General features: G+C 45.9%; 3 protein-coding genes across 3 annotated transcripts; all 3 read right to left on the bottom strand.

Moving 5' to 3' along the window:
- Positions 1-6,334: 6,334 nt before the first annotated feature.
- LOC114162916 lies at positions 6,335-7,267 on the bottom strand. Its single transcript, XM_028046922.1, has 2 exons — positions 7,014-7,267; positions 6,335-6,896 (listed from the first exon to the last, which is right to left on the bottom strand). The coding sequence occupies exons 1-2, from the start codon at positions 7,265-7,267 to the stop codon at positions 6,335-6,337; spliced, it is 816 nt and encodes a 271-aa protein (XP_027902723.1).
- A 6,490-nt stretch (positions 7,268-13,757) lies between these two features.
- On the bottom strand, positions 13,758-14,689 carry LOC114162909. Its single transcript, XM_028046904.1, has 2 exons — positions 14,436-14,689; positions 13,758-14,319 (listed from the first exon to the last, which is right to left on the bottom strand). The coding sequence occupies exons 1-2, from the start codon at positions 14,687-14,689 to the stop codon at positions 13,758-13,760; spliced, it is 816 nt and encodes a 271-aa protein (XP_027902705.1).
- A 6,492-nt stretch (positions 14,690-21,181) lies between these two features.
- On the bottom strand, positions 21,182-22,114 carry LOC114162902. The gene is made up of 2 exons (XM_028046898.1): positions 21,861-22,114; positions 21,182-21,743 (listed from the first exon to the last, which is right to left on the bottom strand). The coding sequence occupies exons 1-2, from the start codon at positions 22,112-22,114 to the stop codon at positions 21,182-21,184; spliced, it is 816 nt and encodes a 271-aa protein (XP_027902699.1).
- Between the last annotated feature and the right edge of the window lie 4,434 nt (positions 22,115-26,548).

Raw genomic sequence — 26,548 nt, 5'->3', positions numbered from 1 at the left:
TCCTCATGCTTCTCTTCCATCACCAGTCTCATGCTGGCCCACCAATGCTCAGCCTCTCCTATGAGCATGTAGACAGTGAAAGCAAGCCTGCTCTCATCGGGGCACCTTTTGGCATCAAAGATGCGCTCCATATCCTTCATCCACTGGTCCACCTGGTCGGGACTCGTCTTGCCATCAAACTTGGCGGGGTGGTGCTTCAAGAAGTCCTCCAAACTCCATTCAGGGGGTGGAGGTTGGGGATGAGGACCATGCATCTGAGCACCAACAGCATTCTCCCCTAACTGACGGAGAGCATCCACATGCTGCCTCTAAGCGTCCTCAGCAGCCTGCCTAGCAGCTTCCATCTGCTGCATCATGAAGTTCTGCTGCTCAAGAGAGGCTTCCTGGCGTTGCATCGCCGTCTCGTGCTGTTGCATCATAGCATTACTTTGCTGAGTCAGAGCCGCAGCCATTGCCTCGATCGCCCTAGCCAGATCTTGCCCATCGCCCTGAGGGGGTGGAGGAGGAGCGATACGCGGGGGTGCCATAACACTGGACACACAACAAGAACCATCAGAACTCGGTTAGATTGGAAACTCATCTAAACACGACAAGAAAGACACAACGAAAGCTAAACAACCACATAGCCCACAGACACTTAGGAAGGAAGGCTCTGATACCATAAAATGTGACAACCCATTCTCAATAGATTAAATTATTAAATAAAACATCACAAAATTATAGTAACGAAAAGCACTGAGAGGAACATAAACGTAGAAAAGGCAACTGTTACAGTCATCCAGAAGTATATTGTGAAAACAAATTTAGGCATACCACCATGCCATAAACAACCTAAGAGAAAGTTAACAGTTTTACAAAAGGCGATGCTCCTCTAGAGCATGAGATTACAAAAAGGCACTTAGGGCCATAGACTGATCCTGAGAATCACACAGACAGATCCCCTAAGCTGCACCACTGCTACCACCGGGCCTACTCCCAGAATTTCCTCCATCTGCTCCCACCAAGGGTGATCATCGCAAAAGAGAAAACACAACAGGAACACAAACAGAAAATGCAAGGGTAAGCTAGTATAATTTAATCTTATCATGATACCAAGGACAAGTACTTAAATATTCCTTAACATGCAACACAACAGGCACATAACATCAAGTTATAGCAAACAAGCAGGACACTATGACTCAATTATCCGGATAAATATACTAAGATCGGATTCACTGGACGCTTGCACTTGTGGTGGCCTCTACTGCTCTGCAGAGCCATTACCAATGGGTTTCACCCTACCACGCACAAGGTTAGCCTTTAAACGTCTAGGGCCATTATCCTGCCATAGACTAGGGCCTCCCGCTACTCTCACCACTTGGGTCAGTTTGCTCTACTTGAGACTCACTGACTCTTTAGAGTTTCGGGATGCGGTCCTTACTTGAATCCTTATCTTAATATATACACTACACGCCACCATGAAGTCTCCCCACGAGACTTATGGAATTACGCCTAACTCACAATCAGAATCATGTTTCTCATACAATTCCCACCTCTTTTTGGTCATTCATCCAATTTTCATGTTAAAACATCACGAAACCACAAACCCATGATCAATCTCATACCAAGCATGCCAATTTCGTTCATAAAGTCCAAACACCCAAGCATATTCACGTACATCATATTTAGGAGGAATAATCTAAACAATACATGCAACAAATCATCCAAACAGTCAAGAAAACATAGCACACATTCGCAAACTCGCTCAGGCGAGAAGCTGGCCTTACTGAAATAGCGGATTCTCGCCCAGGCGAGAAGCACGACAGTGGAGGCTTCACGAATTCTCGCTCAGGCAAGACCTTCTCGCCTGAGCGAGACTATGCGTCGCTCAAAACGAAAACTGGGCCGCCTAGGCGAGTGCTCGTGGCAGAACCAGGATGATCATTCTGATACTCTCGCCTAGGCGAGACGAGCTCGCTTGGGCGAGAATAACAGATCTCACCACTGTCAGCCCACATGCAGTGGCGAAAACAACTCAGCTCAACGCCCAAATACACATGCAACTCCATTTCATCCAATAAAACATACTATGCACGCATATAAACATAAAATCGACCAAAAACAGCCAAGAGTAACTTAGGATCGATGAGTCTAGCTTCCCTTACCTCTATATTGAGCACCAAAAGCAAACCGATCTGAACCAAGAGGTACTACAGCTCCAAGAACTCGAATAGTGAACTGTGAAAACCAGGACAATACGAGGTAATTACTTGGAACCCTACCCAACCAACACACTCAAACAGCAAAAAGAAGAGGGAATAGACCAAAGGACTCTGAAGTTCAACTTACCAGAAGGCACTAGATGGGTTTCGTTAGCTCGAAAGTGGATGAAGATCGTGCCCTAGCAGAGCTCCTAGCAGAAGACAAGAGAGGGGAGGAAACTGTTTTCTGAAAAAGGAGACAAGAGCATACTGAATGAACTAAAAGGGGTATGAGGGGTCCTACAGTTGGGCTGGCCTTGGGCCTACGAAAAGGCCAGGCCCAAAGAATTATAACTGTAAAAAGGGGTTTACATTGATTGCTCTCTTTATTTACTTTAGAAACCTTTGTGAACCTTTTTTTTAATAAATAGATGTTACTCATTAGGTTGTAGGCTTTCATCTACAATGTATATTTTGAAATAAAAATATATCAAACATAAATTCCAATGATGTATGAACAATTAGAACTCAAAATCATTGGATCATATAAATATATTAAGTTTGAATCATTTAGAGAAAAGAAACAAGTGAATTTATGCATTAAAATCCAAAAACAACCAATTCAATCAGTTAATTAAAATCCTCCCTGACTTCCACATCCTCCGCCTCCAACACATGTGATGGGTCAAAAACATACTTCCGTAGTTGTGAGACATGGAAGACTGGGTGTAGATTAGCCAACTGGGGTGGTAATGCAATCTCATAAGCCACGGACCCTATCCTCCTCACGATCTGATACGGACCCAAGAACCTAGGAGACAGCTTCCTTGAGCGGATAGCCCTCCCCACACTAGTGGTTCGGGTCACTCTCAAGAACAGATGCTCTCCAGCCTCAAACTCTAGGGGTCTTCTCCTCCGATCTGCATATGCCTTCTGCCGACTCTGAGATGCTTGCAACCTATCCCTCACTAACTGCACCTTCTTTGTAGTTTGTTGCAACAACTCAGGTCCCACCAAAATCGACTCACCATCCTGGTACCAACACAAGGGAGTCCTACATCTCCTCCCATACAAAGCCTCATAAGGCGCCATCCCTATACTCGCCTGGTAACTATTATTGTAGGTAAACTCCACTAGCGGTAGCACCTCATCCCAACTGCCAAGGTGGTCCAAGATACAGGTCCTCAACAAGTCTTCTAAAGACTGAATCACCCTCTCCGACTGGCCATCCGTCTGAGGATGATAAGCAGAACTCATCCTCAACCTGCTACCCATAGCCTCCTGTAGTGCCTGCCAGAACCTGGAAGTGAACCGGGGGTCTCTGTCAGACACTATGCTACTAGGCACTCCATGAAGTCTCACTATCTCACGGATGTAGAGCTGGGCCAACTTGGTCATAGACATTCTGAGATTCACTGCCAAAAAGTGAGCACTCTTGGTTAGCCGATCCACCACCACCCATATAGCATCATGCCCTCTCACAGTGCGAGGCAAGTGGGTAACAAAATTCATAGCTATGTTGTCCCACTTCCACACTAGAATATCCAAGGGCTGAAGCATTCCACCAGGTTTCTGATGCTCCACCATAGCCTTCTGACAAGTCAAGCAAGCGGATACAAACTGTGCGACCTCTTTCTTCATGCCTTGCCACTAAAAGTTCTCCTTGAGGTCTTGGTACATCTTAGTCATGCCAGGGTGCAGACTAAGGCGACTCTTGTGTCCCTCCTCAAGGATCAACGTCCTCAACTCAGCATCTTCTGGTACACAAACCCTGCCTCTGAATCTCAACACACCATCACTGCCCAAGGCAAACTCCTTAGCCTGATCTGATCCCAGTAGTTCTTTTACCTTCTGTAGACTAACATCCCTTGCTTGCCTCTCCCTGATTAAGCCCAGGAAGTCACTAGATATAACCAAGGTACTACACCTAATGAATTTCGGCTCCAACTCAAACTGTAGCTTCATGTCTCTGAAACTCTCAAGCAACTCTAACTCTTTCATCATCAAGTGTGCCACATGCACTGTCTTCCTACTCAATGCGTCTGCCACCACATTCGCTTTCCCTGGATGATAGAGAAGCTCGAAGTTGTAGTCCTTTAAAAACTCTATCCACCGCCTCTGCCTCATATTTTACTCTTTCTGATCAAAGAGGTACTTCAAACTCTTGTGGTCACTAAACACACGGAACTGCGCACCATACAGGTAGTGCCTCCAAATTTTTAAAGCAAAGACCACTACGGCTAACTCGAGATCATGAGTAGGATAGTTCTTCTCATGAACTTTCAGCTGTCTTGAAGCATAGGCCACCACCTTCCTCTCTTGCATCAAGACACACCCAAGACCCTGATGAGAGGCATCACAGTAAACCTCAAAGGGTTTACTCACATCCGAAATGACCAACACTGGAGCACTCGTCAGCCTCTGCTTAAGCTCCCTGAAGCTCTCCTCACACCTATCCGTCCATGCAAACGGTTGGTCCTTCCTGGTTAGCTGTGTCAAGGGTGCCACTATTTTGGAGAACCCTTCTATAAATCTCCTATAGTAGCCAGCCAAACCCACGAAGCTCCGAATCTCCGTCACTGATTTGGGACATTCCCACTGTATCACGGCCTCTACCTTAGCTGGATCCACAGCTATACCCTGAGCTGATATCACGTGCCCCAAGAACTGCACCTCCCTCAACCAGAAGTCGCACTTTGACAACTTGGCAAACAGTTGTTTCTCCCTCAAGATACCAAGCACTATCCTCAGATGCTCGGCATGTTCCTCATGCGTCCTGGAGTAGATGAGAATGTCGTCTATGAAGACCACGACAAACTTATCTAGAAACGGACGGAAGATCCGGTTCATGTAGTCCATGAACAAGGCGGGGGCATTAGTCACACCGAATGGCATGACAACATACTCGTAATGCCCGTATCTGGATCTGAAAGCAGTCTTCTCAACATCTCCTGCCTTCACCAAAATCTGATGATAACCCGACCGGAGATCAATCTTGGAGAACTAGGGGTGTCAAAACGGGCCAGCCCGGCCCGTTTTGGCCCAGCCCGTTTTTGGCCCGTTTTAAATGGGCCGGGCCGGGCTGGCCCAACAAGGCAAAACGGGTTGGTTTTTTGGGCCCGGCCCGTGGGGTGGCGGGCCGGCGGGCCGGCGGGCTGGCCCGCCATCCTTTTCCTGATATGTTCATTTTGTGGCCCAAAATCAGATTTTAAATCTTTTCATTTCAAATTTAGTTGACTACATTAATTTGTATATAAATGTAATAGTACTACATATGCATTAATACAATAATAACCTGCGCAGTGACTATAATAATAGTCAGGGTGGTCTGTTATGTAACACAACCAAAGATACAAGTTACAACAGTAAAAAGTCAACACAAAAGGAAACATTTGAAATTGTGAATTGTCAAGTGAGAGTGTGTGTGTGTGCAGAACCCAATGCCTTTACCGTTTTATCTTTGCATTTCAAACACCAACATGAAAATAAAAATTAAAAATACCCAAAGAAAATAAAATATTAATTTACTTTTTCCGCCTATTTTTGTCTTACGGCCCGCGGGCTGGCCCGTTTTGGCCCGCGGGCTGGCCCGACGGGCCAGCGGGCTTGACGGGCCGGGCTGTCATGGGCTGGCGGGCTGAAATTCGTGGCCCGGCCCATACTTTTTCAGTCGGGCTGGCGGGCCGGCCCATCGGGCCAGGCCCATTTTGCCATCCCTATGGAGAACACCGACGCCCCATGTAGTTGATCCATCAAATCATCTATTCTTGGCAAAGGATACTTATTTTTGATAGTCAGCTTGTTCAGCTGCCTATAGTCCACACACAACCTTGAGCTGCCATCCTTCTTTTTTACCAACAAGACAGGCGCTCCCCACGGCGAAGCACTCAGTCGTATAAACTGTTTCTCTAGCAGTCCTTCTATCTGTTTCTTTAACTCCACCAACTACGCTGGGGCCATGCAGTAAGGAGCTATCGACACGGGGCCAGCTCCTGGTACCAAGTCTATGGAGAACTCAACTTCTCTCCTCGGAGGCAGACCTGGTACCTCTTCGGGAACACATCCTCAAATTCCCTGACCACAGGTATCGCGGTGATCCTCTCTTCCTTCTCAACCTCTATCCTGGCAAAGACCATAAAGCACTGTGCGCCACCCTAGATTTCCTTCATAACCCCATGAGAAGACAACAACTCAGGCTCCTCTGAGTTGGAGAACAACAGCTTCTTCTCCCGACAGTTTATGAGAACATGATTGGCAGAGAGCCAATCCATTCCCAAGATCACATCAAGTCCTTGCAGAGGGAGGCATATGAGATTGACTATGTATACGCGCCCCTCTACCTCAACTGGACATCTAGCACACACAGAGGAAGTCCTAACCAACCCAGACGCCGGGGTAGATACCACGAGGTCAAACGGTAGCTCACACACCGGCAGACCCAACTTTCGCATACAAGACTCTGACACAAATGAGTGTGTCGCTCCAGAATCAAAAAGCACGCAACAAGACTTGCCAGATATCACACAACAACCAATCACAAGGTTACCTGAACCTGTTGCCTCTGACCCGGTCATCGCAAAAACCCTACCTGTAGCCTGAGGCCTGCCGCCTCCCTTCCTCTGCTGAGACTGCCCCGAAGTCTGGCTCGGAGTCTGTGGTGAGGGTCGTGCCACTGTCCTCCTCAGAGTAGGACAATCTCTACCAAAGTGGCCCTCCCTGCCACAATGGTTGCACATGCGAAAACCTGATAGCTGCGGGCAGAAATTCTTCCCATGCGGCCCCCCGCAATGATGACACTAGATCCTGCTGGGCGGGGAAGAAAAACCTCTAGACCCCTGTGGCTGTGGGTGAGGTCTAGCATATGGCTTCCTCTTCTCTTCAACTCGTGGCCTGGACCCAGATGGTCCGCTAACTTTCTGTTGTGGTTGTTGTTGGGCTTCCACCTCTACCTTCATACGCTCCATGACCCTGGCCTTTTCCACCAAGGCCGCAAAGTCCTTGATGGACAGCGGGGCCACCATCAACCGAAGGTCTCCTCTGAGACCATTTTCAAACTTCCTGCAGCACCACTCCTCATCGAGCGGCATGGTGTAGAAACGCCCCAGATGCTTGAACCTCTCGGCTTACTCTACTACTGATTTGTTCCCCTGCGTCAGCTGGAGGAACTCCACCTCCTTAGCGTACCTCACGCTATCAGGGAAAAACTCTGAAAGAAACCTCCTCTTGAAGGCCTCCCAGGTGACATCCTCATGCTTCTCTTCCATCACCAGTCTCATGCTGGCCCACCAATGCTCAGCCTCTCCTATGAGCATGTAGACAGTGAAAGCAAGCCTGCTCTCATCGGGGCACCTTTTGGCATCAAAGATGCGCTCCATATCCTTCATCCACTGGTCCACCTGGTCGGGACTCGTCTTGCCATCAAACTTGGCGGGGTGGTGCTTCAAGAAGTCCTCCAAACTCCATTCAGGGGGTGGAGGTTGGGGATGAGGACCATGCATCTGAGCACCAACAGCATTCTCCCCTAACTGACGGAGAGCATCCACATGCTGCCTCTAAGCGTCCTCAGCAGCCTGCCTAGCAGCTTCCATCTGCTGCATCATGAAGTTCTGCTGCTCAAGAGAGGCTTCCTGGCGTTGCATCGCCGTCTCGTGCTGTTGCATCATAGCATTACTTTGCTGAGTCAGAGCCGCAGTCATTGCCTCGATCGCCCTAGCCAGATCTTGCCCATCGCCCTGAGGGGGTGGAGGAGGAGCGATACGCGGGGGTGCCATAACACTGGACACACAACAAGAACCATCAGAACTCGGTTAGATTGGAAACTCATCTAAACACGACAAGAAAGACACAACGAAAGCTAAACAACCACATAGCCCACAGACACTTAGGAAGGAAGGCTCTGATACCATAAAATGTGACAACCCATTCTCAATAGATTAAATTATTAAATAAAACATCACAAAATTATAGTAACGAAAAGCACTGAGAGGAACATAAACGTAGAAAAGGCAACTGTTACAGTCATCCAGAAGTATATTGTGAAAACAAATTTAGGCATACCACCATGCCATAAACAACCTAAGAGAAAGTTAACAGTTTTACAAAAGGCGATGCTCCTCTAGAGCATGAGATTACAAAAAGGCACTTAGGGCCATAGACTGATCCTGAGAATCACACAGACAGATCCCCTAAGCTGCACCACTGCTACCACCGGGCCTACTCCCAGAATTTCCTCCATCTGCTCCCACCAAGGGTGATCATCGCAAAAGAGAAAACACAACAGGAACACAAACAGAAAATGCAAGGGTAAGCTAGTATAATTTAATCTTATCATGATACCAAGGACAAGTACTTAAATATTCCTTAACATGCAACACAACAGGCACATAACATCAAGTTATAGCAAACAAGCAGGACACTATGACTCAATTATCCGGATAAATATACTAAGATCGGATTCACTGGACGCTTGCACTTGTGGTGGCCTCTACTGCTCTGCAGAGCCATTACCAATGGGTTTCACCCTACCACGCACAAGGTTAGCCTTTAAACGTCTAGGGCCATTATCCTGCCATAGACTAGGGCCTCCCGCTACTCTCACCACTTGGGTCAGTTTGCTCTACTTGAGACTCACTGACTCTTTAGAGTTTCGGGATGCGGTCCTTACTTGAATCCTTATCTTAATATATACACTACACGCCACCATGAAGTCTCCCCACGAGACTTATGGAATTACGCCTAACTCACAATCAGAATCATGTTTCTCATACAATTCCCACCTCTTTTTGGTCATTCATCCAATTTTCATGTTAAAACATCACGAAACCACAAACCCATGATCAATCTCATACCAAGCATGCCAATTTCGTTCATAAAGTCCAAACACCCAAGCATATTCACGTACATCATATTTAGGAGGAATAATCTAAACAATACATGCAACAAATCATCCAAACAGTCAAGAAAACATAGCACACATTCGCAAACTCGCTCAGGCGAGAAGCTGGCCTTACTGAAATAGCGGATTCTCGCCCAGGCGAGAAGCACGACAGTGGAGGCTTCACGAATTCTCGCTCAGGCAAGACCTTCTCGCCTGAGCGAGACTATGCGTCGCTCAAAACGAAAACTGGGCCGCCTAGGCGAGTGCTCGTGGCAGAACCAGGATGATCATTCTGATACTCTCGCCTAGGCGAGACGAGCTCGCTTGGGCGAGAATAACAGATCTCACCACTGTCAGCCCACATGCAGTGGCGGAAACAACTCAGCTCAACGCCCAAATACACATGCAACTCCATTTCATCCAATAAAACATACTATGCACGCATATAAACATAAAATCGACCAAAAACAGCCAAAGTAACTTAGGACCGATGAGTCTAGCTTCCCTTACCTCTATATTGAGCACCAAAAGCAAACCGATCTGAACCAAGAGGTACTACAGCTCCAAGAACTCGAATAGTGAACTGTGAAAACCAGGACAATACGAGGTAATTACTTGGAACCCTACCCAACCAACACACTCAAACAGCAAAAAGAAGAGGGAATAGACCAAAGGACTCTGAAGTTCAACTTACCAGAAGGCACTAGATGGGTTTCGTTAGCTCGAAAGTGGATGAAGATCGTGCCCTAGCAGAGCTCCTAGCAGAAGACAAGAGAGGGGAGGAAACTGTTTTCTGAAAAAGGAGACAAGAGCATACTGAATGAACTAAAAGGGGTATGAGGGGTCCTACAGTTGGGCTGGCCTTGGGCCTACGAAAAGGCCAGGCCCAAAGAATTATAACTGTAAAAAGGGGTTTACATTGATTGCTCTCTTTATTTACTTTAGAAACCTTTGTGAACCTTTTTTTTAATAAATAGATGTTACTCATTAGGTTGTAGGCTTTCATCTACAATGTATATTTTGAAATAAAAATATATCAAACATAAATTCCAATGATGTATGAACAATTAGAACTCAAAATCATTGGATCATATAAATATATTAAGTTTGAATCATTTAGAGAAAAGAAACAAGTGAATTTATGCATTAAATCCAAAAACAACCAATTCAATCAGTTAATTAAAATCCTCCCTGACTTCCACATCCTCCGCCTCCAACACATGTGATGGGTCAAAAACATACTTCCGTAGTTGTGAGACATGGAAGACTGGGTGTAGATTAGCCAACTGGGGTGGTAATGCAATCTCATAAGCCACGGACCCTATCCTCCTCACGATCTGATACGGACCCAAGAACCTAGGAGACAGCTTCCTTGAGCGGATAGCCCTCCCCACACTAGTGGTTCGGGTCACTCTCAAGAACAGATGCTCTCCAGCCTCAAACTCTAGGGGTCTTCTCCTCCGATCTGCATATGCCTTCTGCCGACTCTGAGATGCTTGCAACCTATCCCTCACTAACTGCACCTTCTTTGTAGTTTGTTGCAACAACTCAGGTCCCACCAAAATCGACTCACCATCCTGGTACCAACACAAGGGAGTCCTACATCTCCTCCCATACAAAGCCTCATAAGGCGCCATCCCTATACTCGCCTGGTAACTATTATTGTAGGTAAACTCCACTAGCGGTAGCACCTCATCCCAACTGCCAAGGTGGTCCAAGATACAGGTCCTCAACAAGTCTTCTAAAGACTGAATCACCCTCTCCGACTGGCCATCCGTCTGAGGATGATAAGCAGAACTCATCCTCAACCTGCTACCCATAGCCTCCTGTAGTGCCTGCCAGAACCTGGAAGTGAACCGGGGGTCTCTGTCAGACACTATGCTACTAGGCACTCCATGAAGTCTCACTATCTCACGGATGTAGAGCTGGGCCAACTTGGTCATAGACATTCTGAGATTCACTGCCAAAAAGTGAGCACTCTTGGTTAGCCGATCCACCACCACCCATATAGCATCATGCCCTCTCACAGTGCGAGGCAAGTGGGTAACAAAATTCATAGCTATGTTGTCCCACTTCCACACTAGAATATCCAAGGGCTGAAGCATTCCACCAGGTTTCTGATGCTCCACCATAGCCTTCTGACAAGTCAAGCAAGCGGATACAAACTGTGCGACCTCTTTCTTCATGCCTTGCCACTAAAAGTTCTCCTTGAGGTCTTGGTACATCTTAGTCATGCCAGGGTGCAGACTAAGGCGACTCTTGTGTCCCTCCTCAAGGATCAACGTCCTCAACTCAGCATCTTCTGGTACACAAACCCTGCCTCTGAATCTCAACACACCATCACTGCCCAAGGCAAACTCCTTAGCCTGATCTGATCCCAGTAGTTCTTTTACCTTCTGTAGACTAACATCCCTTGCTTGCCTCTCCCTGATTAAGCCCAGGAAGTCACTAGATATAACCAAGGTACTACACCTAATGAATTTCGGCTCCAACTCAAACTGTAGCTTCATGTCTCTGAAACTCTCAAGCAACTCTAACTCTTTCATCATCAAGTGTGCCACATGCACTGTCTTCCTACTCAATGCGTCTGCCACCACATTCGCTTTCCCTGGATGATAGAGAAGCTCGAAGTTGTAGTCCTTTAAAAACTCTATCCACCGCCTCTGCCTCATATTTTACTCTTTCTGATCAAAGAGGTACTTCAAACTCTTGTGGTCACTAAACACACGGAACTGCGCACCATACAGGTAGTGCCTCCAAATTTTTAAAGCAAAGACCACTACGGCTAACTCGAGATCATGAGTAGGATAGTTCTTCTCATGAACTTTCAGCTGTCTTGAAGCATAGGCCACCACCTTCCTCTCTTGCATCAAGACACACCCAAGACCCTGATGAGAGGCATCACAGTAAACCTCAAAGGGTTTACTCACATCCGAAATGACCAACACTGGAGCACTCGTCAGCCTCTGCTTAAGCTCCCTGAAGCTCTCCTCACACCTATCCGTCCATGCAAACGGTTGGTCCTTCCTGGTTAGCTGTGTCAAGGGTGCCACTATTTTGGAGAACCCTTCTATAAATCTCCTATAGTAGCCAGCCAAACCCACGAAGCTCCGAATCTCCGTCACTGATTTGGGACATTCCCACTGTATCACGGCCTCTACCTTAGCTGGATCCACAGCTATACCCTGAGCTGATATCACGTGCCCCAAGAACTGCACCTCCCTCAACCAGAAGTCGCACTTTGACAACTTGGCAAACAGTTGTTTCTCCCTCAAGATACCAAGCACTATCCTCAGATGCTCGGCATGTTCCTCATGCGTCCTGGAGTAGATGAGAATGTCGTCTATGAAGACCACGACAAACTTATCTAGAAACGGACGGAAGATCCGGTTCATGTAGTCCATGAACAAGGCGGGGGCATTAGTCACACCGAATGGCATGACAACATACTCGTAATGCCCGTATCTGGATCTGAAAGCAGTCTTCTCAACATCTCCTGCCTTCACCAAAATCTGATGATAACCCGACCGGAGATCAATCTTGGAGAACTAGGGGTGTCAAAACGGGCCAGCCCGGCCCGTTTTGGCCCAGCCCGTTTTTGGCCCGTTTTAAATGGGCCGGGCCGGGCTGGCCCAACAAGGCAAAACGGGTTGGTTTTTTGGGCCCGGCCCGTGGGGTGGCGGGCCGGCGGGCCGGCGGGCTGGCCCGCCATCCTTTTCCTGATATGTTCATTTTGTGGCCCAAAATCAGATTTTAAATCTTTTCATTTCAAATTTAGTTGACTACATTAATTTGTATATAAATGTAATAGTACTACATATGCATTAATACAATAATAACCTGCGCAGTGACTATAATAATAGTCAGGGTGGTCTGTTATGTAACACAACCAAAGATACAAGTTACAACAGTAAAAAGTCAACACAAAAGGAAACATTTGAAATTGTGAATTGTCAAGTGAGAGTGTGTGTGTGTGCAGAACCCAATGCCTTTACCGTTTTATCTTTGCATTTCAAACACCAACATGAAAATAAAAATTAAAAATACCCAAAGAAAATAAAATATTAATTTACTTTTTCCGCCTATTTTTGTCTTACGGCCCGCGGGCTGGCCCGTTTTGGCCCGCGGGCTGGCCCGACGGGCCAGCGGGCTTGACGGGCCGGGCTGTCATGGGCTGGCGGGCTGAAATTCGTGGCCCGGCCCATACTTTTTCAGTCGGGCTGGCGGGCCGGCCCATCGGGCCAGGCCCATTTTGCCATCCCTATGGAGAACACCGACGCCCCATGTAGTTGATCCATCAAATCATCTATTCTTGGCAAAGGATACTTATTTTTGATAGTCAGCTTGTTCAGCTGCCTATAGTCCACACACAACCTTGAGCTGCCATCCTTCTTTTTTACCAACAAGACAGGCGCTCCCCACGGCGAAGCACTCAGTCGTATAAACTGTTTCTCTAGCAGTCCTTCTATCTGTTTCTTTAACTCCACCAACTACGCTGGGGCCATGCAGTAAGGAGCTATCGACACGGGGCCAGCTCCTGGTACCAAGTCTATGGAGAACTCAACTTCTCTCCTCGGAGGCAGACCTGGTACCTCTTCGGGGAACACATCCTCAAATTCCCTGACCACAGGTATCGCGGTGATCCTCTCTTCCTTCTCAACCTCTATCCTGGCAAAGACCATAAAGCACTGTGCGCCACCCTAGATTTCCTTCATAACCCCATGAGAAGACAACAACTCAGGCTCCTCTGAGTTGGAGAACAACAGCTTCTTCTCCCGACAGTTTATGAGAACATGATTGGCAGAGAGCCAATCCATTCCCAAGATCACATCAAGTCCTTGCAGAGGGAGGCATATGAGATTGACTATGTATACGCGCCCCTCTACCTCAACTGGACATCTAGCACACACAGAGGAAGTCCTAACCAACCCAGACGCCGGGGTAGATACCACGAGGTCAAACGGTAGCTCACACACCGGCAGACCCAACTTTCGCATACAAGACTCTGACACAAATGAGTGTGTCGCTCCAGAATCAAAAAGCACGCAACAAGACTTGCCAGATATCACACAACAACCAATCACAAGGTTACCTGAACCTGTTGCCTCTGACCCGGTCATCGCAAAAACCCTACCTGTAGCCTGAGGCCTGCCGCCTCCCTTCCTCTGCTGAGACTGCCCCGAAGTCTGGCTCGGAGTCTGTGGTGAGGGTCGTGCCACTGTCCTCCTCAGAGTAGGACAATCTCTACCAAAGTGGCCCTCCCTGCCACAATGGTTGCACATGCGAAAACCTGATAGCTGCGGGCAGAAATTCTTCCCATGCGGCCCCCGCAATGATGACACTAGATCCTGCTGGGCGGGGAAGAAAAACCTCTAGACCCCTGTGGCTGTGGGTGAGGTCTAGCATATGGCTTCCTCTTCTCTTCAACTCGTGGCCTGGACCCAGATGGTCCGCTAACTTTCTGTTGTGGTTGTTGTTGGGCTTCCACCTCTACCTTCATACGCTCCATGACCCTGGCCTTTTCCACCAAGGCCGCAAAGTCCTTGATGGACAGCGGGGCCACCATCAACCGAAGGTCTCCTCTGAGACCATTTTCAAACTTCCTGCAGCACCACTCCTCATCGAGCGGCATGGTGTAGAAACGCCCCAGATGCTTGAACCTCTCGGCTTACTCTACTACTGATTTGTTCCCCTGCGTCAGCTGGAGGAACTCCACCTCCTTAGCGTACCTCACGCTATCAGGGAAAAACTCTGAAAGAAACCTCCTCTTGAAGGCCTCCCAGGTGACATCCTCATGCTTCTCTTCCATCACCAGTCTCATGCTGGCCCACCAATGCTCAGCCTCTCCTATGAGCATGTAGACAGTGAAAGCAAGCCTGCTCTCATCGGGGCACCTTTTGGCATCAAAGATGCGCTCCATATCCTTCATCCACTGGTCCACCTGGTCGGGACTCGTCTTGCCATCAAACTTGGCGGGGTGGTGCTTCAAGAAGTCCTCCAAACTCCATTCAGGGGGTGGAGGTTGGGGATGAGGACCATGCATCTGAGCACCAACAGCATTCTCCCCTAACTGACGGAGAGCATCCACATGCTGCCTCTAAGCGTCCTCAGCAGCCTGCCTAGCAGCTTCCATCTGCTGCATCATGAAGTTCTGCTGCTCAAGAGAGGCTTCCTGGCGTTGCATCGCCGTCTCGTGCTGTTGCATCATAGCATTACTTTGCTGAGTCAGAGCCGCAGTCATTGCCTCGATCGCCCTAGCCAGATCTTGCCCATCGCCCTGAGGGGGTGGAGGAGGAGCGATACGCGGGGGTGCCATAACACTGGACACACAACAAGAACCATCAGAACTCGGTTAGATTGGAAACTCATCTAAACACGACAAGAAAGACACAACGAAAGCTAAACAACCACATAGCCCACAGACACTTAGGAAGGAAGGCTCTGATACCATAAAATGTGACAACCCATTCTCAATAGATTAAATTATTAAATAAAACATCACAAAATTATAGTAACGAAAAGCACTGAGAGGAACATAAACGTAGAAAAGGCAACTGTTACAGTCATCCAGAAGTATATTGTGAAAACAAATTTAGGCATACCACCATGCCATAAACAACCTAAGAGAAAGTTAACAGTTTTACAAAAGGCGATGCTCCTCTAGAGCATGAGATTACAAAAAGGCACTTAGGGCCATAGACTGATCCTGAGAATCACACAGACAGATCCCCTAAGCTGCACCACTGCTACCACCGGGCCTACTCCCAGAATTTCCTCCATCTGCTCCCACCAAGGGTGATCATCGCAAAAGAGAAAACACAACAGGAACACAAACAGAAAATGCAAGGGTAAGCTAGTATAATTTAATCTTATCATGATACCAAGGACAAGTACTTAAATATTCCTTAACATGCAACACAACAGGCACATAACATCAAGTTATAGCAAACAAGCAGGACACTATGACTCAATTATCCGGATAAATATACTAAGATCGGATTCACTGGACGCTTGCACTTGTGGTGGCCTCTACTGCTCTGCAGAGCCATTACCAATGGGTTTCACCCTACCACGCACAAGGTTAGCCTTTAAACGTCTAGGGCCATTATCCTGCCATAGACTAGGGCCTCCCGCTACTCTCACCACTTGGGTCAGTTTGCTCTACTTGAGACTCACTGACTCTTTAGAGTTTCGGGATGCGGTCCTTACTTGAATCCTTATCTTAATATATACACTACACGCCACCATGAAGTCTCCCCACGAGACTTATGGAATTACGCCTAACTCACAATCAGAATCATGTTTCTCATACAATTCCCACCTCTTTTTGGTCATTCATCCAATTTTCATGTTAAAACATCACGAAACCACAAACCCATGATCAATCTCATACCAAGCATGCCAATTTCGTTCATAAAGTCCAAACACCCAAGCATATTCACGTACATCATATTTAGGAGGAATAATCTAAACAATACATGCAACAAATCATCCAAACAGTCAAGAAAACATAGCACACATTCGCAAACTCGCTCAGGCGAGAAGCTGGCCTTACTGAAATAGCGGATTCTCGCCCAGGCGAGAAGCACGACAGTGGAGGCTTCACGAATTCTCGCTCAGGCAAGACCTTCTCGCCTGAGCGAGACTATGCGTCGCTCAAAACGAAAACTGGGCCGCCTAGGCGAGTGCTCGTGGCAGAACCAGGATGATCATTCTGATACTCTCGCCTAGGCGAGACGAGCTCGCTTGGGCGAGAATAACAGATCTCACCACTGTCAGCCCACATGCAGTGGCGGAAACAACTCAGCTCAACGCCCAAATACACATGCAACTCCATTTCATCCAATAAAACATACTATGCACGCATATAAACATAAAATCGACCAAAAACAGCCAAAAGTAACTTAGGACCGATGAGTCTAGCTTCCCTTACCTCTATATTGAGCACCAAAAGCAAACCGATCTGAACCAAGAGGTACTACAGCTCCAAGAACTCGAATAGTGAACTGTGAAAACCAGGACAATACGAGGTAATTACTTGGAACCCTACCCAACCAACACACTCAAACAGCAAAAAGAAGAGGGAATAGACCAAAGGACTCTGAAGTTCAACTTACCAGAAGGCACTAGATGGGTTTCGTTAGCTCGAAAGTGGATGAAGATCGTGCCCTAGCAGAGCTCCTAGCAGAAGACAAGAGAGGGGAGGAAACTGTTTTCTGAAAAAGGAGACAAGAGCATACTGAATGAACTAAAAGGGGTATGAGGGGTCCTACAGTTGGGCTGGCCTTGGGCCTACGAAAAGGCCAGGCCCAAAGAATTATAACTGTAAAAAGGGGTTTACATTGATTGCTCTCTTTATTTACTTTAGAAACCTTTGTGAACCTTTTTTTTAATAAATAGATGTTACTCATTAGGTTGTAGGCTTTCATCTACAATGTATATTTTGAAATAAAAATATATCAAACATAAATTCCAATGATGTATGAACAATTAGAACTCAAAATCATTGGATCATATAAATATATTAAGTTTGAATCATTTAGAGAAAAGAAACAAGTGAATTTATGCATTAAAATCCAAAAACAACCAATTCAATCAGTTAATTAAAATCCTCCCTGACTTCCACATCCTCCGCCTCCAACACATGTGATGGGTCAAAAACATACTTCCGTAGTTGTGAGACATGGAAGACTGGGTGTAGATTAGCCAACTGGGGTGGTAATGCAATCTCATAAGCCACGGACCCTATCCTCCTCACGATCTGATACGGACCCAAGAACCTAGGAGACAGCTTCCTTGAGCGGATAGCCCTCCCCACACTAGTGGTTCGGGTCACTCTCAAGAACAGATGCTCTCCAGCCTCAAACTCTAGGGGTCTTCTCCTCCGATCTGCATATGCCTTCTGCCGACTCTGAGATGCTTGCAACCTATCCCTCACTAACTGCACCTTCTTTGTAGTTTGTTGCAACAACTCAGGTCCCACCAAAATCGACTCACCATCCTGGTACCAACACAAGGGAGTCCTACATCTCCTCCCATACAAAGCCTCATAAGGCGCCATCCCTATACTCGCCTGGTAACTATTATTGTAGGTAAACTCCACTAGCGGTAGCACCTCATCCCAACTGCCAAGGTGGTCCAAGATACAGGTCCTCAACAAGTCTTCTAAAGACTGAATCACCCTCTCCGACTGGCCATCCGTCTGAGGATGATAAGCAGAACTCATCCTCAACCTGCTACCCATAGCCTCCTGTAGTGCCTGCCAGAACCTGGAAGTGAACCGGGGGTCTCTGTCAGACACTATGCTACTAGGCACTCCATGAAGTCTCACTATCTCACGGATGTAGAGCTGGGCCAACTTGGTCATAGACATTCTGAGATTCACTGCCAAAAAGTGAGCACTCTTGGTTAGCCGATCCACCACCACCCATATAGCATCATGCCCTCTCACAGTGCGAGGCAAGTGGGTAACAAAATTCATAGCTATGTTGTCCCACTTCCACACTAGAATATCCAAGGGCTGAAGCATTCCACCAGGTTTCTGATGCTCCACCATAGCCTTCTGACAAGTCAAGCAAGCGGATACAAACTGTGCGACCTCTTTCTTCATGCCTTGCCACTAAAAGTTCTCCTTGAGGTCTTGGTACATCTTAGTCATGCCAGGGTGCAGACTAAGGCGACTCTTGTGTCCCTCCTCAAGGATCAACGTCCTCAACTCAGCATCTTCTGGTACACAAACCCTGCCTCTGAATCTCAACACACCATCACTGCCCAAGGCAAACTCCTTAGCCTGATCTGATCCCAGTAGTTCTTTTACCTTCTGTAGACTAACATCCCTTGCTTGCCTCTCCCTGATTAAGCCCAGGAAGTCACTAGATATAACCAAGGTACTACACCTAATGAATTTCGGCTCCAACTCAAACTGTAGCTTCATGTCTCTGAAACTCTCAAGCAACTCTAACTCTTTCATCATCAAGTGTGCCACATGCACTGTCTTCCTACTCAATGCGTCTGCCACCACATTCGCTTTCCCTGGATGATAGAGAAGCTCGAAGTTGTAGTCCTTTAAAAACTCTATCCACCGCCTCTGCCTCATATTTTACTCTTTCTGATCAAAGAGGTACTTCAAACTCTTGTGGTCACTAAACACACGGAACTGCGCACCATACAGGTAGTGCCTCCAAATTTTTAAAGCAAAGACCACTACGGCTAACTCGAGATCATGAGTAGGATAGTTCTTCTCATGAACTTTCAGCTGTCTTGAAGCATAGGCCACCACCTTCCTCTCTTGCATCAAGACACACCCAAGACCCTGATGAGAGGCATCACAGTAAACCTCAAAGGGTTTACTCACATCCGAAATGACCAACACTGGAGCACTCGTCAGCCTCTGCTTAAGCTCCCTGAAGCTCTCCTCACACCTATCCGTCCATGCAAACGGTTGGTCCTTCCTGGTTAGCTGTGTCAAGGGTGCCACTATTTTGGAGAACCCTTCTATAAATCTCCTATAGTAGCCAGCCAAACCCACGAAGCTCCGAATCTCCGTCACTGATTTGGGACATTCCCACTGTATCACGGCCTCTACCTTAGCTGGATCCACAGCTATACCCTGAGCTGATATCACGTGCCCCAAGAACTGCACCTCCCTCAACCAGAAGTCGCACTTTGACAACTTGGCAAACAGTTGTTTCTCCCTCAAGATACCAAGCACTATCCTCAGATGCTCGGCATGTTCCTCATGCGTCCTGGAGTAGATGAGAATGTCGTCTATGAAGACCACGACAAACTTATCTAGAAACGGACGGAAGATCCGGTTCATGTAGTCCATGAACAAGGCGGGGGCATTAGTCACACCGAATGGCATGACAACATACTCGTAATGCCCGTATCTGGATCTGAAAGCAGTCTTCTCAACATCTCCTGCCTTCACCAAAATCTGATGATAACCCGACCGGAGATCAATCTTGGAGAACTAGGGGTGTCAAAACGGGCCAGCCCGGCCCGTTTTGGCCCGGCCCGTTTTTGGCCCGTTTTAAATGGGCCGGGCCGGGCTGGCCCGACAAGGCAAAACGGGTTGGTTTTTTGGGCCCGGCCCGTGGGGTGGCGGGCCGGCGGGCCGGCGGGCTGGCCCGCCATCCTTTTCCTGATATGTTCATTTTGTGGCCCAAAATCAGATTTTAAATCTTTTCATTTCAAATTTAGTTGACTACATTAATTTGTATATAAATGTAATAGTACTACATATGCATTAATACAATAATAACCTGCGCAGTGACTATAATAATAGTCAGGGTGGTCTGTTATGTAACACAACCAAAGATACAAGTTACAACAGTAAAAAGTCAACACAAAAGGAAACATTTGAAATTGTGAATTGTCAAGTGAGAGTGTGTGTGTGTGCAGAACCCAATGCCTTTACCGTTTTATCTTTGCATTTCAAACACCAACATGAAAATAAAAATTAAAAATACCCAAAGAAAATAAAATATTAATTTACTTTTTCCGCCTATTTTTGTCTTACGGCCCGCGGGCTGGCCCGTTTTGGCCCGCGGGCTGGCCCGACGGGCCAGCGGGCTTGACGGGCCGGGCTGTCATGGGCTGGCGGGCTGAAATTCGTGGCCCGGCCCATACTTTTTCAGTCGGGCTGGCGGGCCGGCCCATCGGGCCAGGCCCATTTTGCCATCCCTATGGAGAACACCGACGCCCCATGTAGTTGATCCATCAAATCATCTATTCTTGGCAAAGGATACTTATTTTTGATAGTCAGCTTGTTCAGCTGCCTATAGTCCACACACAACCTTGAGCTGCCATCCTTCTTTTTTACCAACAAGACAGGCGCTCCCCACGGCGAAGCACTCAGTCGTATAAACTGTTTCTCTAGCAGTCCTTCTATCTGTTTCTTTAACTCCACCAACTACGCTGGGGCCATGCAGTAAGGAGCTATCGACACGGGGCCAGCTCCTGGTACCAAGTCTATGGAGAACTCAACTTCTCTCCTCGGAGGCAGACCTGGTACCTCTTCGGGGAACACATCCTCAAATTCCCTGACCACAGGTATCGCGGTGATCCTCTCTTCCTTCTCAACCTCTATCCTGGCAAAGACCATAAAGCACTGTGCGCCACCCTAGATTTCCTTCATAACCCCATGAGAAGACAACAACTCAGGCTCCTCTGAGTTGGAGAACAACAGCTTCTTCTCCCGACAGTTTATGAGAACATGATTGGCAGAGAGCCAATCCATTCCCAAGATCACATCAAGTCCTTGCAGAGGGAGGCATATGAGATTGACTATGTATACGCGCCCCTCTACCTCAACTGGACATCTAGCACACACAGAGGAAGTCCTAACCAACCCAGACGCCGGGGTAGATACCACGAGGTCAAACGGTAGCTCACACACCGGCAGACCCAACTTTCGCATACAAGACTCTGACACAAATGAGTGTGTCGCTCCAGAATCAAAAAGCACGCAACAAGACTTGCCAGATATCACACAACAACCAATCACAAGGTTACCTGAACCTGTTGCCTCTGACCCGGTCATCGCAAAAACCCTACCTGTAGCCTGAGGCCTGCCGCCTCCCTTCCTCTGCTGAGACTGCCCCGAAGTCTGGCTCGGAGTCTGTGGTGAGGGTCGTGCCACTGTCCTCCTCAGAGTAGGACAATCTCTACCAAAGTGGCCCTCCCTGCCACAATGGTTGCACATGCGAAAACCTGATAGCTGCGGGCAGAAATTCTTCCCATGCGGCCCCCCGCAATGATGACACTAGATCCTGCTGGGCGGGGAAGAAAAACCTCTAGACCCCTGTGGCTGTGGGTGAGGTCTAGCATATGGCTTCCTCTTCTCTTCAACTCGTGGCCTGGACCCAGATGGTCCGCTAACTTTCTGTTGTGGTTGTTGTTGGGCTTCCACCTCTACCTTCATACGCTCCATGACCCTGGCCTTTTCCACCAAGGCCGCAAAGTCCTTGATGGACAGCGGGGCCACCATCAACCGAAGGTCTCCTCTGAGACCATTTTCAAACTTCCTGCAGCACCACTCCTCATCGAGCGGCATGGTGTAGAAACGCCCCAGATGCTTGAACCTCTCGGCTTACTCTACTACTGATTTGTTCCCCTGCGTCAGCTGGAGGAACTCCACCTCCTTAGCGTACCTCACGCTATCAGGGAAAAACTCTGAAAGAAACCTCCTCTTGAAGGCCTCCCAGGTGACATCCTCATGCTTCTCTTCCATCACCAGTCTCATGCTGGCCCACCAATGCTCAGCCTCTCCTATGAGCATGTAGACAGTGAAAGCAAGCCTGCTCTCATCGGGGCACCTTTTGGCATCAAAGATGCGCTCCATATCCTTCATCCACTGGTCCACCTGGTCGGGACTCGTCTTGCCATCAAACTTGGCGGGGTGGTGCTTCAAGAAGTCCTCCAAACTCCATTCAGGGGGTGGAGGTTGGGGATGAGGACCATGCATCTGAGCACCAACAGCATTCTCCCCTAACTGACGGAGAGCATCCACATGCTGCCTCTAAGCGTCCTCAGCAGCCTGCCTAGCAGCTTCCATCTGCTGCATCATGAAGTTCTGCTGCTCAAGAGAGGCTTCCTGGCGTTGCATCGCCGTCTCGTGCTGTTGCATCATAGCATTACTTTGCTGAGTCAGAGCCGCAGTCATTGCCTCGATCGCCCTAGCCAGATCTTGCCCATCGCCCTGAGGGGGTGGAGGAGGAGCGATACGCGGGGGTGCCATAACACTGGACACACAACAAGAACCATCAGAACTCGGTTAGATTGGAAACTCATCTAAACACGACAAGAAAGACACAACGAAAGCTAAACAACCACATAGCCCACAGACACTTAGGAAGGAAGGCTCTGATACCATAAAATGTGACAACCCATTCTCAATAGATTAAATTATTAAATAAAACATCACAAAATTATAGTAACGAAAAGCACTGAGAGGAACATAAACGTAGAAAAGGCAACTGTTACAGTCATCCAGAAGTATATTGTGAAAACAAATTTAGGCATACCACCATGCCATAAACAACCTAAGAGAAAGTTAACAGTTTTACAAAAGGCGATGCTCCTCTAGAGCATGAGATTACAAAAAGGCACTTAGGGCCATAGACTGATCCTGAGAATCACACAGACAGATCCCCTAAGCTGCACCACTGCTACCACCGGGCCTACTCCCAGAATTTCCTCCATCTGCTCCCACCAAGGGTGATCATCGCAAAAGAGAAAACACAACAGGAACACAAACAGAAAATGCAAGGGTAAGCTAGTATAATTTAATCTTATCATGATACCAAGGACAAGTACTTAAATATTCCTTAACATGCAACACAACAGGCACATAACATCAAGTTATAGCAAACAAGCAGGACACTATGACTCAATTATCCGGATAAATATACTAAGATCGGATTCACTGGACGCTTGCACTTGTGGTGGCCTCTACTGCTCTGCAGAGCCATTACCAATGGGTTTCACCCTACCACGCACAAGGTTAGCCTTTAAACGTCTAGGGCCATTATCCTGCCATAGACTAGGGCCTCCCGCTACTCTCACCACTTGGGTCAGTTTGCTCTACTTGAGACTCACTGACTCTTTAGAGTTTCGGGATGCGGTCCTTACTTGAATCCTTATCTTAATATATACACTACACGCCACCATGAAGTCTCCCCACGAGACTTATGGAATTACGCCTAACTCACAATCAGAATCATGTTTCTCATACAATTCCCACCTCTTTTTGGTCATTCATCCAATTTTCATGTTAAAACATCACGAAACCACAAACCCATGATCAATCTCATACCAAGCATGCCAATTTCGTTCATAAAGTCCAAACACCCAAGCATATTCACGTACATCATATTTAGGAGGAATAATCTAAACAATACATGCAACAAATCATCCAAACAGTCAAGAAAACATAGCACACATTCGCAAACTCGCTCAGGCGAGAAGCTGGCCTTACTGAAATAGCGGATTCTCGCCCAGGCGAGAAGCACGACAGTGGAGGCTTCACGAATTCTCGCTCAGGCAAGACCTTCTCGCCTGAGCGAGACTATGCGTCGCTCAAAACGAAAACTGGGCCGCCTAGGCGAGTGCTCGTGGCAGAACCAGGATGATCATTCTGATACTCTCGCCTAGGCGAGACGAGCTCGCTTGGGCGAGAATAACAGATCTCACCACTGTCAGCCCACATGCAGTGGCGGAAACAACTCAGCTCAACGCCCAAATACACATGCAACTCCATTTCATCCAATAAAACATACTATGCACGCATATAAACATAAAATCGACCAAAAACAGCCAAAAGTAACTTAGGACCGATGAGTCTAGCTTCCCTTACCTCTATATTGAGCACCAAAAGCAAACCGATCTGAACCAAGAGGTACTACAGCTCCAAGAACTCGAATAGTGAACTGTGAAAACCAGGACAATACGAGGTAATTACTTGGAACCCTACCCAACCAACACACTCAAACAGCGAAAAGAAGAGGGAATAGACCAAAGGACTCTGAAGTTCAACTTACCAAAAGGCACTAGATGGGTTTCGTTAGCTCGAAAGTGGATGAAGATCGTGCCCTAGCAGAGCTCCTAGCAGAAGACAAGAGAGGGGAGGAAACTGTTTTCTGAAAAAGGAGACAAGAGCATACTGAATGAACTGAAAGGGGTATGAGGGGTCCTACAGTTGGGCTGGCCTTGGGCCTACGAAAAGACCAGACCCAAAGAATTATAACTGTAAAAAGGGGTTTACATTGATTGCTCTCTTTATTTACTTTAGAAACCTTTGTGAACTTTTTTTTAATAAATAGATGTTGCTCATTAGGTTGTAGGCTTTCATCTACAATGTATATTTTGAAATAAAAATATATCAAACATAAATTCCAATGATGTATGAACAATTAGAACTCAAAATCATTGGATCATATAAATATATTAAGTTTGAATCATTTAGAGAAAAGAAACAAGTGAATTTATGCATTAAAATCCAAAAACAACCAATTCAATCAGTTAATTAAATAGTACCCCTAGATTCTTGATTAGAATGTTTTGGCCACCAGTTAGGAATTTAAGAATAATAAAAACAAATCAAGAACAACAAGGTACAAAGATGAAAAGACTGTTTGGTTGGTGCATATGTATAAAGAGTCTAAAACTTTATTGGTTGGTGCACTGGATGACACATATTTTTTTCTTCTGATTAGTGTTTATCCTTATGGTATTGTAAAGTTACAAAGATAGTTTTCCATAAAAAAACTTTAAAGTTAATGACTAACCTTGCATTATTAGAGGAGATGGTTGCGAAAATTAAGTAAGGGTTTGCCAGATTCCTTTACGCGTAAATTTATCCATTAGGAATATTAGTTTGTCGTATTAATTTTATGAAATTAAGGATGACAATATAGATCAGTTTGTCTTTCAATTCGATAAAAAGTTGATTAGGTCAATCCGTCTTACGTAAGAAATACGGATTAATTTTTTTACCCACCTCAAAAATATATATATATATATATATATATATATATATAATATTTAAAAATGGATTTTGAATTAGTTGGTTCTATGATATTAATGGATTTTGTTTTATATATCTCTCACTTTTACGCGAATTAGTATAATTTAAAATGAAAAACTAAACATCTGTGACCTTCTGCTGTCTAATATACCTAATTACAAAAAAGTTAAGTATTTTAAAACTTTATTCAACTTTTCTATATTTAGAAGTAACATTTTCTTATAAATTTATAAATCCCTAATATTTATAAATCATCTTCTATTATTTCTTACAAGAAACCCTGTCTTTAATTTCATAAAATAAAAAAGAAAAGTATACTTTAACCACTATATTTAAACTAAAACATGTATATAATTACGATGTACATATAAATCAATTAAAAAAACTAATATATAAATCCTAATGTCTTCTAATATTTTAAAAATAGATTAATTGTCATAATATCCTTATTTTCATAATCAGCATCATATATTTCATCATTTTAGTACATGTTTGACTAATTTGAAAAGTATCCAACCTAAATAAGATTAATTGGCAAAAAGATATATTGTTGAACAAGATAGAACTCTAATTGTTGTGTAACAAAGGGAAGAAAAAGTAACTAGAACTAAACAGAAAAAAAAAACAATACTACAATAAATTTTCATTCGCCACTTAATAACTTAATTGCAATAAAATTCTTAGATATAATAATAATTCTTTTACCCACAAATATTTTTATGGAAGTATATCATTTCACACAAAAAATAAAAAATAAGAAGGTTAAAACAATTAAAAGTTGATGGATTTTCATCTAAATAGACGATCAATATATAACAAAAAGAATATTCATGTTTTAACTTATTGCATATGAGAAGATGTACAATAAACAGGAATCATCTATAACTTAATCATTAATAAAAATACATTATTTTTGTAATTATTTTATAATTACACAATTTTTTTATTTTATCTTTATCAATA

This window comes from Vigna unguiculata, chromosome 9 (assembly GCF_004118075.2).
Source record: "Vigna unguiculata cultivar IT97K-499-35 chromosome 9, ASM411807v1, whole genome shotgun sequence".
Classification (NCBI taxonomy): Eukaryota; Viridiplantae; Streptophyta; class Magnoliopsida; order Fabales; family Fabaceae; genus Vigna; species Vigna unguiculata.
This window is presented reverse-complemented; position numbering and strand designations above follow the sequence as displayed.